Source organism: Salvia miltiorrhiza, chromosome 4 (assembly GCF_028751815.1).
Source record: "Salvia miltiorrhiza cultivar Shanhuang (shh) chromosome 4, IMPLAD_Smil_shh, whole genome shotgun sequence".
Lineage (NCBI taxonomy): Eukaryota > Viridiplantae > Streptophyta > Magnoliopsida > Lamiales > Lamiaceae > Salvia > Salvia miltiorrhiza.
The window spans coordinates 34,924,804-34,942,445 of NC_080390.1; the positions used below are offsets into that span (position 1 = coordinate 34,924,804).

Below are 17,642 nucleotides of genomic sequence, written 5' to 3' on the forward strand. Positions count from 1 at the left end.
TTGACGGTTAGTTGAGCTCTTAATCATTGATTTAATTTACAGTCTCGGTTTTGACAATCAGAATCGTATTCGTACCCAATCTTAATTAAAATCAGGAGGCATTTCCACCGTTCATTATTCAATATCTTTTCCAGTGGGTCCCAGTAGGCCAACTAACGCAGTAACGCTAACGCGTACCTCCATCAACGGCCAAGATCTATCCACACACAAAAAGATTACAAAAAAAAGGGAAATTTAACTACAATAATCCCACGTGACAATATAATCGAAAGATTATAAAACACCCCCACACATGATGGAAAAAGCTAGCAACAAAACACTAGGCTGATTTTTACTCTATTCCCACGAAAAGCATCACCACGCACACACTCTCTCCACTCCAATTTCCTATTCCCACACACACTAAACATGGAAAATTTCGATGATGATTACACAAATTTTTGGGAAGCCAACATGTTCCTTCAAACCGAAGAGCTCGGAAGGTAAGTTGGTATTTGAACTTATCGTCTCTACATTCAGCTTTATCTAAAAAGCAACATTGGTTGAAAATAAAGGTGATCGAGTATTGTTGTTAATTTGTTATGTGTAGTTATTTCGACGAGGCTATATCGGTGTACTACGACTCGAGCTCGCCGGACGGCGTGCAGTTGTCACCGGCGTCGAAGAACATAGTGTCGGAGAGGAATAGGAGGAGGAAGCTTAATGAGAGGCTCTATGCTCTAAGAGCTGTGGTCCCAAACATTACAAAGGTAATGTGACCCTTCACTACTAAAATATCATTAACATTTCCTCAAGGCCCACGCCACATTCATTTTCTTAACTAATGAGATTCCAATTATCTTTTAATATGATTTTTTATGGAATAAATTAATTGGATGATGTGATTGAACATTGTGCAGATGGACAAAGCATCAATAATTAGAGATGCGATTGAGTACATAAAATCGCTCCAAGATGAGGAGAGGAGAATTCTTGCTGAAATTTCGGATTTGGAATTAAATGGAGATTTTTTTGAGATGGATCAAGAAGATGTTACAAACTTTCGTTCTAAGCCAAAAAGGACTAAAGTGGACAAGGCATCATCGCCTATCGAGGTGCTCGAGGTATAACATAATTTTTATTTTCTAATGTTTGAGTATAATATCTTTTTGGCTTTGTAAATTGCAAGATGAGTTTTTATTATAAATTAATACATGCCTAATGGGGTTTAAATTTGTCGGGAATGGATAATGTTCCCTGTATACTACTCAATTATTAAAACAAACAAACTTATAGATTTTTATTTCTATTTTTCCCGTTTGAGTAATTTTGCCAAAACACTTTATAATTCATTTATTAGTGGATTGGTTTTTGCTACTCCCTCTCGCTCTAATAGTTGCAAGGTGATTATTCACATGTATGAAGGGCCGAATTCTTTTTATATATAATCAATGTGAAAACTTTAGTCAAACAGGTATTAGCATTAGATGTCATCCTATTTTCATTAGTGAAATAGTTAGTCCACTACAATTAATTAAACCATTATTAACAGTAGTTGTCAATGATTGAATACTTATATTATTGTAATGAATCGATTGATTAAAGTGATGTAATTTGCAGTTTAGGGTATCGAATATGGGTGAGAATGTAGTGGTGGTGAGCTTGGCCTGCAGTAAAAGAAGAGACACAATGATTAGGTTATGTGAGGCCTTTGAATCTTTGAAGCTCAAAATCATTACTTGCAGTATCAATGCTTTCTCTGGTAGACTATTCAAGACTCTCTTTCTAGAGGTACTCTCTCTCTCTATCCTTTGAAAATGTTAAATATATTAAAAATTGAGAATTTGTTATAATTTTCTCGAGCAAGTTAATAATTTTGATAAATAAATCAATAATTCTACGAATAAATATTTTAATATAGATTCGAATCTCGAAAAAGGTGAGATTTTCACGAGTTGGACAATGTTCTTAATTAGGGTTGTCATCTAGTATATGTATAATTAAAGGATCCTTCAAAAAAAATTAAAGGACAAATAAATCGTTTCCTTTTCGACGATTATTGATGTCTTTCTTTTAAGAGACAGATGTATGTGATACATTTCGGATCCTATAAGATATCTAATCTCTCTCCATTAATTATTAGAAAGTAAATTAATTAATCAAACGGAGCAATAATTTCGATGTTAGAAGCATATAAAACAATAACGTTCAGTGACTGCTTTAATTATAATAAGGTCAAAAATATGAAAATCTTAATTAGATCCTCGCCGGCCCGATATATAAAATTCTGGATAATAGGAGCCCAAAATACAAGTTAATTGTCAATAATTGTGATGTAGCATCAGGCATCAGCTCTTCTTTTTTTTTTTTTTTTGGTAATTGAAAAAATACATTAAAATAAGAAAATCAACTCGATAACTCGAAATGTTGAGACATTACGAGCCGGGTCCCGTGTTTAAATATTTTAATTATGTAATATCTCCCTGTTTTAAGCAACCACATTAATGGTTTTCTCAACAAGATCAATTTTTAAAATTACTAATATTATCCTCTTTGTGATTTGAAAGATTTGGAAGTTGCTTTAAAAATATTTATGCCTGTTTTAGTAGTCACGTCAGCATATTTTCTAATAAATTAACAACACAATTAAGTCCTAATTATTTTATTTTTCTGTATTTTGCAGGGTAATGATGAGGATAAAGATGTTCTAAGAGAAAAGATAGAGGCCGCCATAGCTGCAGCTAGCTCTAAATAATCATTGTTAATTAAAGTAGATATATGATCATGTTTAAGTGATTTCATTTTGCCTCTTTGAGTATTGATAGATTTTTTTTTTTTTTTCATTTTTGGTCACTAAATTATCACAAATATTTGCGTGAGACAATCCATGAAATGATCTCACCCAAAACTCACCTGTACATTATATATCATATCTTGTTTCTTTTTCTTCTTTCTTTCTTTGGTAATGAATTGGTTTACTCTCCAAACTTTGGAATACATGATGATTTTTTTATTTATCTATTTTCTTTTTTTTTCAAATGAAATATGTATGTTATTACAAACAGCAAAATTTGGTGAGAATAAATATATGTCATTTACCCCTCGTTTTGCATTTCGCATTACGAAAATGTTGTTAATCTCTTTTGTATTGTGTGTGTTTTACAGAATGCAATATAAAATGAAAACCCTAAATTCCATCGAGGATCTAGTAATTAATAAGTGCTTGTGCCATTATAGGTTGCCTTTTTTTCCATTTTGAATTAGATGTTTTCTGAGGTAGGAAAATAAGAGATACTAATATGCGTTGGGTCTTAATTAACGAGTTCACTTATTAATTGAGCTTGTTAAGAAAGCTCTGACTAAATAAAATAAAGGGTATTGCTATTCATACATAATATGTATAAACATAATACCCTTATATTTTAATTAGAAAAATTTAATATTTTTCTAATGCTAATTTGCCCCTGCTGCCAACTATACTTATTAATTTATTAGGCAACAAATCCATTAGCTTGTATCATCAAATCGGCAATATGGAAATCCATTAGCAAGAAATATTAGCAAGATTTATTATGAATAATTGGGTATTGTATTATAGGTTGATTTGTCTCTCTCCCAGTTTATATATTTTCATATTGCAAATATTTATAGAAAAAATATTTGTTAATATTGATCCATAATATATTTTTTAATTAAAACAAAAATAATGAATATTTAAGTTTTTTATTTAATAAAGGATGTAAATATTTGTTGATAATAAATAAAAATATTTGTTAATAACCAAAAATGCAAATATGTAATAATAATTATCCTTTATATATTTGTTTAACAAAAAATGAAAATATTTGTTTCTTATCATCTATTTTTTAAAAATAAAATATTATTAAAATATCATTTAAAAAAATGAAAAAAAATACTATCAGTTTACGAATACTACTGTTTCACTAAATACTTAAAGTTACATATTGAGTGTTATATGTGTTAGAGTGCTAATATAACTAAAAAATCAAATTAATATTGATTATATGTGTAAAGTGTTAGTGTTTATGTTATAAATTATGTCAATATGCAATGCTACAATCTTTAATAATAAATCATCATTAATATTTATAAAACTAATTAATAGGTAAATTTATATTATAAATTATAATTTTGTACTTAAACACAAATAAAACCTTAACACTGATCGTTTTGTATCGATTCGATCCTCAAGCTTTAGGTAACCATACTAGTAATTTGAAGAGTCTCGTATATTAACCATATTATCTAATTATTACATAAAATTATAGTGTAGTAGAATAACAATGTATTAGTAAAAATTAGATTCCAATACTTAAATTTGAATATGAATATATATAACTAACTAAGAAGATCTTCGCACATTGGATAAATGAAATGAAAAGAAAATAATATTACAAAAACATTTAATGAAATAAGCTAAAGATACAAAACAAAAAAATTAGAAATGAAAAAATACGAAAATAAGTATTGCTTCTTGAAGGAATTGATCCTAAGACATATCAAATGTTGTCCTAACTCTTTACCACCTAATCTACTTGTTACATTCAATAATAAATAAAATAAACATGTCAAATTAATAATACTTCACTATTTAATTTATTTGGATCTTACATAGATCATACGTCCATACAAAATAAAAAATGAGTATTTATTTTTAAAAAATATTATAAGAATATTTATTTAAATAAATTGAAGATATAAAATAAGAAAATAGAAATGAAAAAATAAGATCGATTTACGAATACTATTGTTTCACTAAATACTTAAAATTACATATAAAGTGTTATTTGTGTTAGAGTGCTAATATGACTAAAAAAATCATATTAATATAAATTAAGGTTTACGAATTGGGAATTATGAAAATAAGTTATATTGGGTGAAATTGAATTGGGGATTATGAAATTCAAGGAAATGTTGGGTCCGGAGGGTCTCGAATCGGTGTATGGGGGGGGAATACACCTATGAGCTATTTTTTGATAAAAAGAAACTTTAAAACAAACTGACTCAACCTGTTTACTGAAAAGTGTTTTGTGAAAACAGGGCTGACGACTGATACTGAATACTCTTCAGTAAGGAGTTATTAGTTAAGTCAAAGACTTTAACTGATACACGTAAGGCTTCAGTCGAGTTTGATAAACAGAGAGATGTTATGAATCTTACTGACTATCAAGATCAGTTAGACTATAACACACGCAGCGGAAAACTTTAGTTTCGAAATAACCTGTGATATTAATCACGTTGTCAACAGTTAAGTTTCTCTTTGCAATTAATCAGTTTTCAGTTTAGGAAGGTAAGAGCACAAGTAAGAAGGTAAGTACTGAAAGCTGTAAATAACACAGAGATTTTTACGTGGTTTGAAAAACACTTCCTATATCCACGGTTGGTTGATCAGACCAACAACTTCACTGGGCATGTGCTTACGGGTGCACAGTAAACCTGAACATGTGCTTGCGGGTGTACAACAAACCGAGACGACTGAAGATGCTATCTTCAGTACCAACACACTGGGTTGGATTTCTCACTCCTAGCGGGCACTGGGCACTAAGATCTCATGGAGACAGAACACTGGTCTGAACTCCTTTTCGACACAAACACTCAATTCGGTTGGTTGAAAAGAGGTTTGAAAACTTGCCAACTAAACCACAAATAACGAGTTCTTTGCAGTCAGTTTTACCTAGGCTTTGGATATATATACAATATTTGCCTAAGTTCTAAGAGAATGTATGTAATCAACAGTGACTGATTTTTGGCTTTTTAATTATCTTCTTCGATTCAAACTTTGGGGAGGCTTGATTTTGCTGAGTAACGAATTCGACATCATTTCAACTTATGTTGTTGAATCGGTGAAAATTGAAGTGATCCTCGAGCGAAATTTATAGGAGACGTCTTGAATAGATCCGTTGGCGGAGATGGTCTTCAAGATTTCTTCTGTTAGAGAGTAATTTGAACTTGGGCTGAGACTTCAATCTTCGAGGTTCCTTGTTTGGTGAGAACAGCTACTTTGAAGAGCAGGAGATGCGACATCTCTAAAAAGGTAATCACCAAAAAGGAATGGCCTCTGTAGAGAAAGGATGATCCTGAGATCTCTGCATTTAAAGCGCTGTACTTCTGGAGTGCGTGGCTTCCTTTGAACGTTGGAGGTTCGGTCCGAGGAAGAATGTTTAACTGATACTTGACTTTAGTATCAGTCCGCCGAAGTAATCAGTCGAAAACTGATCCTTCGACTGATAAGTCAAATATAAGTATTTGACTTTGCCTTAATCATTACATCAGTCGGCATCTTCAGTCTTCAGTCCTTCGTTCTTCAGTCTTCAGTCTTCAGAACAACAACTAAACTAGAAAAAGAACTCTAACACTTGAGTTCGAACAATTCTAGTCTATTACAAGTGAAACCTATTGATTTTGATATCATCAAAACTAGGATTAGGATATTTCATTAAGAAGTGGATTTTGAAAATAGCCACTTTTATATAGTAAAAATAAATTTTACCCACTAATATAAAAACTTTAAAAAATACCCACATTTACCATTTTACCCTTACATATAAAATTTTTACAAATACCCACTGTTCACTGGTTGTGAATTCAACTCGAATTCAAAACTAAATTCATGTATTGGTTGTGAATAAAAAGTGTTGGTTGTGAATTCGCGTGAATTCACAACCAACACTATTTCAAGTTGTGAATTCACAACCAACATTATTTCAAATTGTGAATTCACAACCAATGAAACTTGAATTCACAACCAACACTATTTCAATTGTGAATTCACAACCAATGCTGATAATTCAGTTGTGAATTCAAGAACATTTGTACAAAATTTGCGCGATTTTCATCAATTTCTTCGTTACTTATATGTTTTTTCGATTACATTCAAATTGAATTCAACTTTTTCTCAAATTTCTCTTCATTTAGAATCTCAATCTCTCAAGAGGTGATAATTTCTTTGAATAAAAATTAACCCTAATCTTAAAAACCAGCACAGTCGGTGACGCCGCTGGCGGAATTCTGCCGCAGCAGCTTCTTCTACCGATTTCTCGATTGAAACGATGTCCCTCTGTCCTCTGACCGGCGGATTTACCACTCCGAAGCTCCATAGCTCACCGCACCAACCTGCTTGCACAAACGTCTCATTGAAATTTAACATTTTTGCCAACTTTTCTCCCTCCAATCAGTCGTCGTTAAGGATCGACACGGAGAATCCATTCCAGATACAGTACGCCGCGACGGAGAAGGTTAGTTTGCCAGAGGATTTTGAGGAAACGAAACTAGACGACAGTGGCGATGGAGATGGTGGGAATGGGCGGTTTCCTGTAGGAGGCGGCGGCTCCGATGGGGAGGGAGATGACGGCGGCGGTGAAGATGAGTTCTGGCCGATCGTGAAGTACGATCAGATTTTGATTGAGGCAGAGAGAGAGAGCGAGAGCGCTGGTGGGGGAGGAATGAGAGAGAGGAGAGAGCGTGTAGAGAGAGAAGAGAGAGAGAGATAGAGAGAAATGAGACAATGAGAGGAGGCTAGGGTTTGCCCATTTATATAGAATGGTAATTTAGTCCTTTAACACAAAAAGTGGTATTTTTTTATATTTTTTTTTAGTGGGTAAAATTTATTTTTACTATATAAAAGTGGGTACTCTTATATATTAACACTTCATTAAGTTCCCAACAGAAGATTATCAAATTCAACTTAGATAAGATGGAATTGAATTAGGGATTATGAACTTCAAGTTAGATCGAGTGAAATTGAATTGGGGATCATGAAATTCAAGTTAGATTTAGTGAAATTGAATTGGGGATTATCAAATTCAACGTAGATAAGAATAAATTGAATTAAGTATTATGAAATTACAAATTACAATTTGATACTTAAATACAAATAAAAGCTTAACATTGACTCGTAATTTTAAAAATAAATCATCACCAACCACATTGTTTAATTATTACATAAAAATATAATATATATAATATATAAAAGATGATTTTTTTTCCCTCCATCTTTTTCCCTCTGTTTTATCTCTTTCTTCTCCCACCAATTTTTTTTCTCTATTTTTTATATAATTTAATTCTTTTCTAAACATCACAAATTTAATTTACGCATAAATATTTAATATGCATATTATATATAAGTGTGTGACAAAATATTTAACATTGTGTAAAAATCATCAAAAATGAATTTAAAACGAATAAATTATTAAAACTTTAAAATATTTTATTTTCTCTCTCTTCGTTAACATTTTACAACTTTTTATTTATGTTTGTGTATGAAAATATTTATTTATTTATTATGACGTGTAATACTCTATAATAAAAATGTGTAATGTTAATTTTTATTATCAAATAATTTAGAGGAATTGATATGTTTATTTTATTTTTAAAATATATTTTGCATTTATTTATATTTTAGTTCTAATTAATATTTATACTTATTTATTTAAACATGTCGTTTAATTTTGGTGTTCGCCGTGCATTGCACGGATGGGCGTACTAGTGTAGTAGAATAACACCATATTAGTAAAAACTGGATTATCTAATGCTCAAATTTCAATATGGATAGATATTTAAAATATAAATGAAGAGAGTCACACATTAGATATATAAAATAAAATAAAATATTAGAAGAATATAAAATAAAATTAAGATACAAAACAAGAAAATAGAAATGAAAAAATATGAAAAAGAGTAATGCTTCTAAAAGAAATTGATCCTAAGACCTATCAAATATTAATCTAACTCATTGTCATCTTTCCTATTTCTTATATTCAATAATAAATAAATAAAATAAATCTTGTATATATGTCAAATTATATGCACTTTTCTATATACAATAAAATATATTAAATTTTATAAAAAATATTTAATCAAGAATATAAATTATTAATTTCGCGTTTTGCATCAATTTGAATCAATTTGAAAATTTCAGCAAAATGCCCAAACTATTTTTATTTTCGCGTTTTGCATCAATTTGAAAATTTCAGCCACAATATATCTCAATTATGTTATTTAGTGTTTTTTGCATTTGACGAAGAATTTCGGCGAACTAATATATATATCCACGTGTAAATTTTATTGATGACTTGTTTAAAACTGGTACAACGTGTCAATACGTGTCAGTTATAATTATATTAAATGACGTGTAATGAAACAACATAGTTTTGTTCCCTTATTAATTAAGATAAATTAAGAGCATAAGAATCTAATAATCTATTAAGGGAATAAGAACCCTAATTACAACTAAATACTTTAAATCAAGATAAAACGAAGACGTTTTATTTTTAAGGAAAATGTTGTCGTTCGGTATATCGGCCGATGGTGCCACGTTATCTTTTCCAGTTGTCAAGTCAGCTTCAATCTAGGGATAATTTAACGGAGAATGCAAAAAGCGCTTAATAGCATAATTGAGGTATATCGTGGCTGAATTTTTTAAAGGGTTAAGGTGCATATTAGCCCCTGAACTAGACCCCCCTAGAGCGTTTACCCCTCCAGACTTGGTCAAGGCGCGTTGACCTCCTGAAACAAGGGTGCAAATAAACCCCTCCGTTAAACGGAGCCCAAACGCCGTTTACTTTATTTATTATTATTATTTTTTTATTTTTAGTGGGCCCCACTCCTCTCTCATCCCATCCACCCACACCCTCACCGCCGTTCTCCAGCCGCCGGCTGCCACTCTCCGTCATTCCTCCTCACCACCAAAAGCCGCTGGTTCCCTGCATCTGCACCGCACAGAGCGGCCGCGCCACCTCCTGCCGCTGCGCCTCCGCCGCCACCGCTCTCAACCACCTCACGTCGCCTACCTCCAGTCCACCGTCGACCCCTGCGCGACTCAACAGCCGCGACCAGTGCTCACGCTGGATCCAGATCCGTCGACCTCTCTACAGATCCAGCCTCTGCGTGCATCAGCTGGCCGCGCAAGGCGCGACCTTCTTCTCCAGCCATCCGAGTGCAGCGCGGCCTTCGTGTCTGCACCACAGAAATTTTGGTTCCGCCCACACACAACACCTATCACCTTGATTTTATTTGCACCCTTTATTTTGGAAAATTTCCCAGTCACGCATTAGGGCTTCGTTTCCTCCCATTTTTCTCACTGAAAATCAAAATTTGCTGGTGGGAATCTTCGATTGCCTCACTCTTTAAGGTAAATTTGAGTTTTCATTCTCTAATTGTTTGAATATCGGTAAGAAGTAATCAATTTATTGCAAAATTTAGCTTTAGTTTGAATTCCTGCATTCGTATTCTAGTTTCAGCTAATCTAGGTTAATGGGAAAATCGTTTGAGCTGCTTGCATAACAAAAATTTGATGTTATGCATTTGAGTTTTTTGTTTGCTGAAACCAGGCAGCTAGATTTTTACTGAAGTCTGGGTAATTTTTTTCTTGGTTAGGATCCGACAAAATTGTCGGCCTATAGGGACAGAAGGTTTTTCGGGACGCAGAAAGAGTACGAGGAGGCGCTGCTGACATCGACCACCGTCTACGTGGGCAACATGTCGTTTTACACGATGGAGGAGCAGGTGTACGAGCTGTTGTCTCGGGCGGGGGAGATAAAGAAGATGGTTATGGGTTTGGATAAGAACAGCAAGACCCCTTGCGGGTTCTGCTTCGTAATGTATGGGTTTAGATTGGTCGGGGACGAGCCTTGCACGAATTGTTTTTCGGCGCCAATCAGCCGGCCGTGAACGGCGTGGTCTGATCTGTGGAGAGGTCGACGGCGGACTGGAGGTAGGCGCGTGAGGTGGTTGAGAGCGGTAGCGGCGGAGGTGCAGCGATAGGAGGTGGCGCGGCCGCTCTGTGCAGCGCAGATGCAGGAGCCGGCGGTGAAGGTGTGGGCGGTTGGGATGAGAGAGGAGTGGGGCCCACTAGAAATAAAAATAAAAAATAATTTTTTTTAAAGAAAACGGCGTTTGGGCACCGTTTAACGGATGAGTTTATTTGCACCCTTATTTTGAGAGTTCAGGGAGGTCAACGCGCCTTGACCGAGTCTAGAGGGTAAACGCTCTAGGGGGGTCTAGTTCAAGGGCTAATATGCACCTTAACCCTTTTTTAAATTGATGCAAAACGCGAAAATGAAAATAATTGGGGTATTTAGCGGCATTAAAAGCATCCACAGTGGGGGTGACCTGATAGCTAACATGATAGAAGGGTGACCACATTGAGTCAGGAGGCCACAGTGGGGTGACTTGATAGCTGACTTGATTTTTTTAGTTTTAATTTATGTATGTTTTATTTAAATTTAATTACATAAATTTAAATAACACAATTACTTAAAATAAAAATTGCATTAATAATAATTACTAAAATTTAAATATAAATTTAAAATTGAAAAAATTTGAAAAAAATTACAATAAAAAATAGGGCGAAGGTGCAGATTGCCCCCTGTACTACACCCCCTAGAGCTTTTAGCCCCCCATACTCGGTCAAAGTGTGTTGACCTCCCTGAATTCCCGAAAGAAGGGTGCAATTAAGTCCACCCGTTAAATGGCTGTTAAACGCCATTTTCTTAAAAAAAATAAAAAATTAAGAGGGCAATACGTCGTCGTTTTTGCAATCTCACTCTCATCATCTTCTTCATATTTTCCTTCTCGTCGGCAGCCTCCGCCGGCGGCCACAAACACTTCCTTGATTGTCTGAATGTCTGTCGGAGAAATTCGACGACAACTCGTCGTTTTCCAACGTCGTCTACACCAAGGCCAACTCATCCCACGCTTCCATCTTGCAAGCCGCCAGCGTCTCTCAACATGAAGAATCTTTCTCTCTCCTTTCTCACTCTCATCATCTTCTTCATCTTTTCATTCTCGCCGGCAGCTTTCACCGATGACCACAAACACTTCCTCGAATGTCTGTTGGAGAAATTCGACGACGACTCGTCGTTTTCCAACGTCATCTACACCAAGGCCAACTCATCATACGCTTCCATCTTGCAAGCTGCCATCTGGAACCTGAGATTCCCCACAGAATCTATGTCGAATCTTCAGCGGTGGCAGCATCGACGATTGGAAAAGGGGAAATTAGGGCTAGATTTTTAAAGGGGATGTGTAATTGAGAGGAAAGATCGAGGGATGGAGTACAACCTCGCCGGCTCATTAGCAGCGGCGAAGCCGAGATGAACGGCGACAACAGCAGATTTCAGCCTCGTCGACCCGTTAGCAGCAGCGAAGTCGAGATGAACGGCGGCGGTGGCAGATTTCAGTTTGGAGAAGGATGAGGCTAGGGTTCATTTTTTTTTTTTTGAGAAGGAATGTGAGAGGGGCATCAGACTCAGGTGGAGAAACGTCGGTGCAGAGGCGGACAATGTCGTGGACAATCGCTGGAATTCCCAGCGCCGAGGCGGTGCAGCTGATTCTGGTGTGGCTGAGAGAGGTGGGCGGAAGACAGCAAAAAAAAATAAAAAATTAAGAAAACGGCGTTTAACAGCTGTTTAACGGGTGGACTTAATTGCACCCTTCTTTCGGGAGTTCAGGGAGGTCAACGCGCTTTGACCGAGTATGGGGGGCTAAAATCTCTAGGGGGGTGTAGTACAGGGGGCAATCTGCACCTTCGCCCTAAAAAATATAAGCCCAAATATTTTCAATTTTTCTTTACTAATTTAAAATAGAAGCTCAAATATTTTTAGCCCAATTATAATTTTAAATTAAAACTAATTAAAATTAAAAGCCCAAATATTTTTAGCCCAATTATAATAAAACCCTAAACTACTTACCTCCTACTCATGCTATGATGCTCTGCCGCTCCATATTCATTTCTTCTTCCTCCTTCAATGGCGCCGCAAACCAGGTAAGTTCATATTTTTCATTTTTTCTTTTTCTTTTTCTGCACTGCGCGTGTACTACACTCTTGGAGAAAAAAAGAGAACAAATCTCACCCGATAAATCGGGGCACTCTCGAGTCTTCGCCGTCTGCAGTGGGAGACCCGATACAGTGAGTGACTCAAGTCACCCTCATCGAATCACCCACTATGGGTGCTCTAACCGCTATTATTTACTCCCTTCGTCCCCAAAATGCATTCTCATTTGAGAATGTTACGAATGTTAAGAAATTGATTGAATGTATGTGATTGGAATATAGGTCCTATTTTGATTGTGAATGAGCTGTGACTTACTAAAAATATAAAAACAAGAATACATTTCTAGGACGATCCAGAAAAAAAAAATATGTGAGAATGCATTTGATTAGGAACAAAGAAAATATTTTTTCTTTGATTATTGCAACATATATAATTTTGAAATCGTATTACAATTAACTCATTTAAATCGTATTATAATTAACTAAGAATTTAATATCTTTGAGCATAAGATTAATTATTCTAGTGTGTTAGTCCTGTCGTACTCAAAGGATCACCTTATACATGTGTCGATGTTTCCGACTATACAGCAAGAAGCGAAGTTGTAATTTGTAAGACTTCACCACAATTGTACAATAAAGACTATGAGCAATGCATGCAAACACTCATTATTTCGCATTTTTGTATCTATAATTAATTAGAAGAAATTAGAAATTAGATTCATTGGCATCTTGTGTTCGCTAGAATTACTTCTTCTTTTTTGCACTACTTTCATCTTTTACGTAAAAAGTCATCTCTTTCGTGATGGATGTCAATAAATAAAGACAAAATACATTTTTATGATAAATAATTAATTAATCCTTTAATTTGATTCGAATCAACTAACCAAGTTGATCCCACTGAAATGAAAAAGTTTCATATGGCTACTACATAAAATGAATCGGGTTACATTTGAATGTGTCTGTTCTAATTAAATTTTAATTCTAATTAATAAATTATAATTATGAATTAATAAGCTTTGACTGAGAATTTATAAATCCTAAATAGGGTTTAATTAAGGTGATGCACAGTACATTCATATGCATATATTTTAATAATAATATTTTCTTGAAAAAAATATAAAATGACCACACACGTTAATCTAGATGATTCAAAGATTTGACATGATTTAAGGTGAAAAACGTTGTGTCAACTAAGCTGGTGATATCAAAATATAATAAGTGTGTATACTTTTATTTTTATCGTCTTGTTTGTTCTTCGTTTGTCTTTATCTTTATAATAAACGAGCACTTTTTCCCCCTTCAAGATTTTTCTCACTAAATTTTCCTTTAAGAAGTTTTGATGAGACTCGGCCTTTAGTTTGCGTGTTTGTGCTCACAGGGCTTTGTTAGATTTTTCATTTTTTTCTTCTATAAATTTAATTTAATAATATATAACTTTTCATGATGCATAATATTTAAAAGATGGAACAATACATTTTGGAATGAAGAATTTTTAGGATCATATGTTTGAATAGTAATTTTCGTGTATACTTCCACCACATGATAATGATGTGTCGTATATTTTATTTGGTAAATGGTAATTATTTTTTTTCTTGCTTTTTGAACAGTGTTTTAGCTTATGTTTTGGCTTGATTCGGAAGAAATCCTTAAACAATTAACACGTTGCATATTTTAGTTTGAGCTGATTTCCTCATGTTTCCTGTTAATTTCTTCTTTATTTATCTACAATATGACTAGGGCCTAGCTTGTTTATTAATAGCATATTACAAAGATTATATAGCGTTGTTATTTAATATCTTGAGGTTGCTTCCCCCATTAATTAGTTTCTCATTAATCACAACAGCCAATTAGTGACTGTTTTCAGGAGTATAATATAGCAACCATAGCAACAGTTAATTGCTTGTGATCAAACACAAAATCTCCATTGCTACAAGAAACTTTAGACCATATTAATTAAGGAAATTAATAAATGATTAGACACCTAATTAAGTTTAATATTGGCAACTCTGCTTCTTGGGTTAAAATGAAAATATGTATACACACACGCACTTTGCTAAATTGATATGAATGACAATGAGTTCTCTAGAAATTATTCCATTTTCAAGTAAAGACGAAAGACTTATTTTCTTCAACTGACAATATTCTTAAGGTTGCTTCCCTCATAAGGTTTTGGGTTAGTTCATTTGGCATTGGATTATTTTCAGTTCGGTTAAATTGAATTGAATTGAAATTTTTTTATGGTTAGAAATTTTAAATTCTAATTCTAAACCTTTGATTTTTGAGTTAGTTCGTCGAGCTAGAATGTTTATTATTTTTTTAATATTTTTGAATTTTTTTTATATTCTTATTCTTGTAAAAAAAATGTATGTTTTTTTTCAATCAAACCACTTAACCGAAATACAAGAATAAGTGTTGTTTGTGTGCGTGTATTGATCTAGTGGTAGGTGGTTAATGCTCAAGGCCTTAAGTCCTGGATTCGAGTCTACTGTCGTGCGATTTTAAAATTTCTTTATTTATTTGTATAATTTATTAGAAAAAAAAAGTGTTATTTCAACAGCAATATAAGTAACTTTTAAAAAGGTAATTATTGGACAAACATTCAACAAACACATTTTAAAAGCATCAAAATCAAAGTAATGAGTTTAACAATCAAGTATTAATAAGAAAAAACGAATCAATTAATTGGGCTAATCCACTCAGTTTTCGGGATAATTTTATCGAATTCAAACTATTTTTAGTTCGAACCAATCAAGATAAAAGTTTTATAGTCTATAAATTTTTGATCCTGTCTATTTCAAGTTAAATTGGCATCCCCTCTCATTTCTCTTATTAATTGCATATCCATTTAGCACGTATGTTCAAGACTATAATATAGCCACCAAAGCAACAGTTAATTTTTTGTGATCAAACACAAAATCTCCATTGGTACAAGAAACCTTGGACCAATTAATTAAGGAAATAAAATATTAGCATCCTAAGTTTAATATTGGCAAATATGCTTCTTTAGGTGCAAAGGAAAAATACACTCTTTGATAGTTGATATAGACCTAAATGATAAAGATTTCTCTAATAATAGTTTAATTGTCAAGTAACGACAAGAGACTTTCTTCATTGTTTGATGCAACTACGTACTATAAACTACATTTTCCCATTCAAGGCCAACCAACAATTTATGTAGAAGTTTTATGTTTATAGAAATAAAAACAAATTGATTAAATATAATCCACATTAATGTATGTAAGTGTTTATGTTTTGAAATCAACTTTCGTTAATACAGCACTTAAATGATCTAAGACTTGTCATCGAATAATAAAATATAAATGAAGATATTGTCATTTCCTTTTTCAAGCATAGCAACAAAAGATTGCCCCACCTCTCATTCAATAAGCTCGGAGTAATTAATTTGGTCTAAGAGGTTCTTATAGTAACAACTGAATTTACACAAAAAAAAAGTAACAACTGAATTACCAATATGTATATTTATAGTGGTGAAAATTTTTATAAATGGCATTTATAATAGATTAATTATATGTTTTTATAAATACATACAATAGATTAATTTGGTTTAGTTCAGTTTTTCTAACCTCAATTTGTTAGTGCCCCTACATGCAAAAATAGGGACTTTTTTCATAATTGGATGCTTTTATTCTTGTTATTAAGATTTATCCAATTTCTCACTCTTTAAATGTGATGAGATGTTAATGAAACAAAATTAAGTAATAGAAATGATAGAGCACCTATATCAAAGTTCCAATTCACCTTAATTAGTAAAAAATAAATTAACTTATATATTCTTCTTCTTTTTTTTTATCGATTTAGTTAATTCTTAAAAGTAAAAAAAAAAAGTAAATATCTCTAATGCTATATTATATCACAAAAACTTGAATACAATTAGATGTACCGTACAACTGGATTAACCCACACTCAGAATAATATTATTTATATATATTGGGTCAGGATACGGGTTCGGATCAAAGTACGAATCAAGGTTTAAATGAAGGTGCAACCCAATTGTACAGTACTTAGGGATGGCAGTGGATCTTGGACCCGGTCCAGATCCGTGGATCCAGATCCGTTTTTACGGATCCGGATCTCAATTTTTTGGACCCGACGGATCTGGATCTCAGTTTTGAAAACAGATTTGGATTTGGATCTTGAAATTTTAGATCCGGATCCGGCCCAGATCCGACCCGTGGATCCGTTTTATTTTTTATATATTTTTTTAATTTTTTATTTAGTTTACTAATAATATTAACTAAATTAAAAATAATAAATAAATTATATTCAAACGAATAAAAACTAAAAGTAATTAGATAAAGTGTTTTGTGTTATATTTTTCATGATGGAAATTAGATGTTGTTGATTTTGTGAATTTTTTTAATTTAATTTAAAAATAGTAGATCCATGGATCTGGACCCGTGGACCAGCGGATCTGATGGATCTGGATCTGGATCCAAAATTTTCAGATCCACGGATCTGGATCTGATATATGAAAACGGATCTGGATCTGGTATTAGCCAGACCCGGTCCAGATCCGGCCCGTTGCCATCCCTAACGATACTTTGGATTGTACCCAAAATCACCTCATATTACATGGAGAAGTTATCGTGAGCTACTCTCGTTTTGTTCAGAAGAGGTACGGCCAAATTCAATAATAATTTAATAAAAGAATAAAGCTAAAAAGATTGATATTGAGCACTCGTATTTTATTCAAAAGAGGTTCAGTCGAATTCAAAATTTTAATAAAAGAATAAAGGTAAAAAAATTGATTTTGAGCACTCGTGTTTTATTCAAAAGAGGCTCGGTCGAATTCAGTAATTTAATGTAATAGAATAAAGGTAAAAGTTGATTTTGAGTTAAATAAAAAAAA

The 17,642-nt window shown here is 33.2% G+C and overlaps 1 protein-coding gene across 1 annotated transcript; it reads left to right on the forward strand.

The window, feature by feature from the left end:
* The first annotated feature begins 268 nt into the window (after positions 1 to 268).
* On the forward strand, positions 269 to 2,976 carry LOC131021317 (transcription factor bHLH35). Its single transcript, XM_057950450.1, has 5 exons — positions 269 to 482; positions 590 to 749; positions 900 to 1,103; positions 1,600 to 1,770; positions 2,663 to 2,976. The coding sequence occupies exons 1-5, from the start codon at positions 409 to 411 to the stop codon at positions 2,732 to 2,734; spliced, it is 681 nt and encodes a 226-aa protein (XP_057806433.1). The 5' UTR covers positions 269 to 408; the 3' UTR covers positions 2,735 to 2,976.
* The last annotated feature ends 14,666 nt before the right edge of the window (positions 2,977 to 17,642 follow it).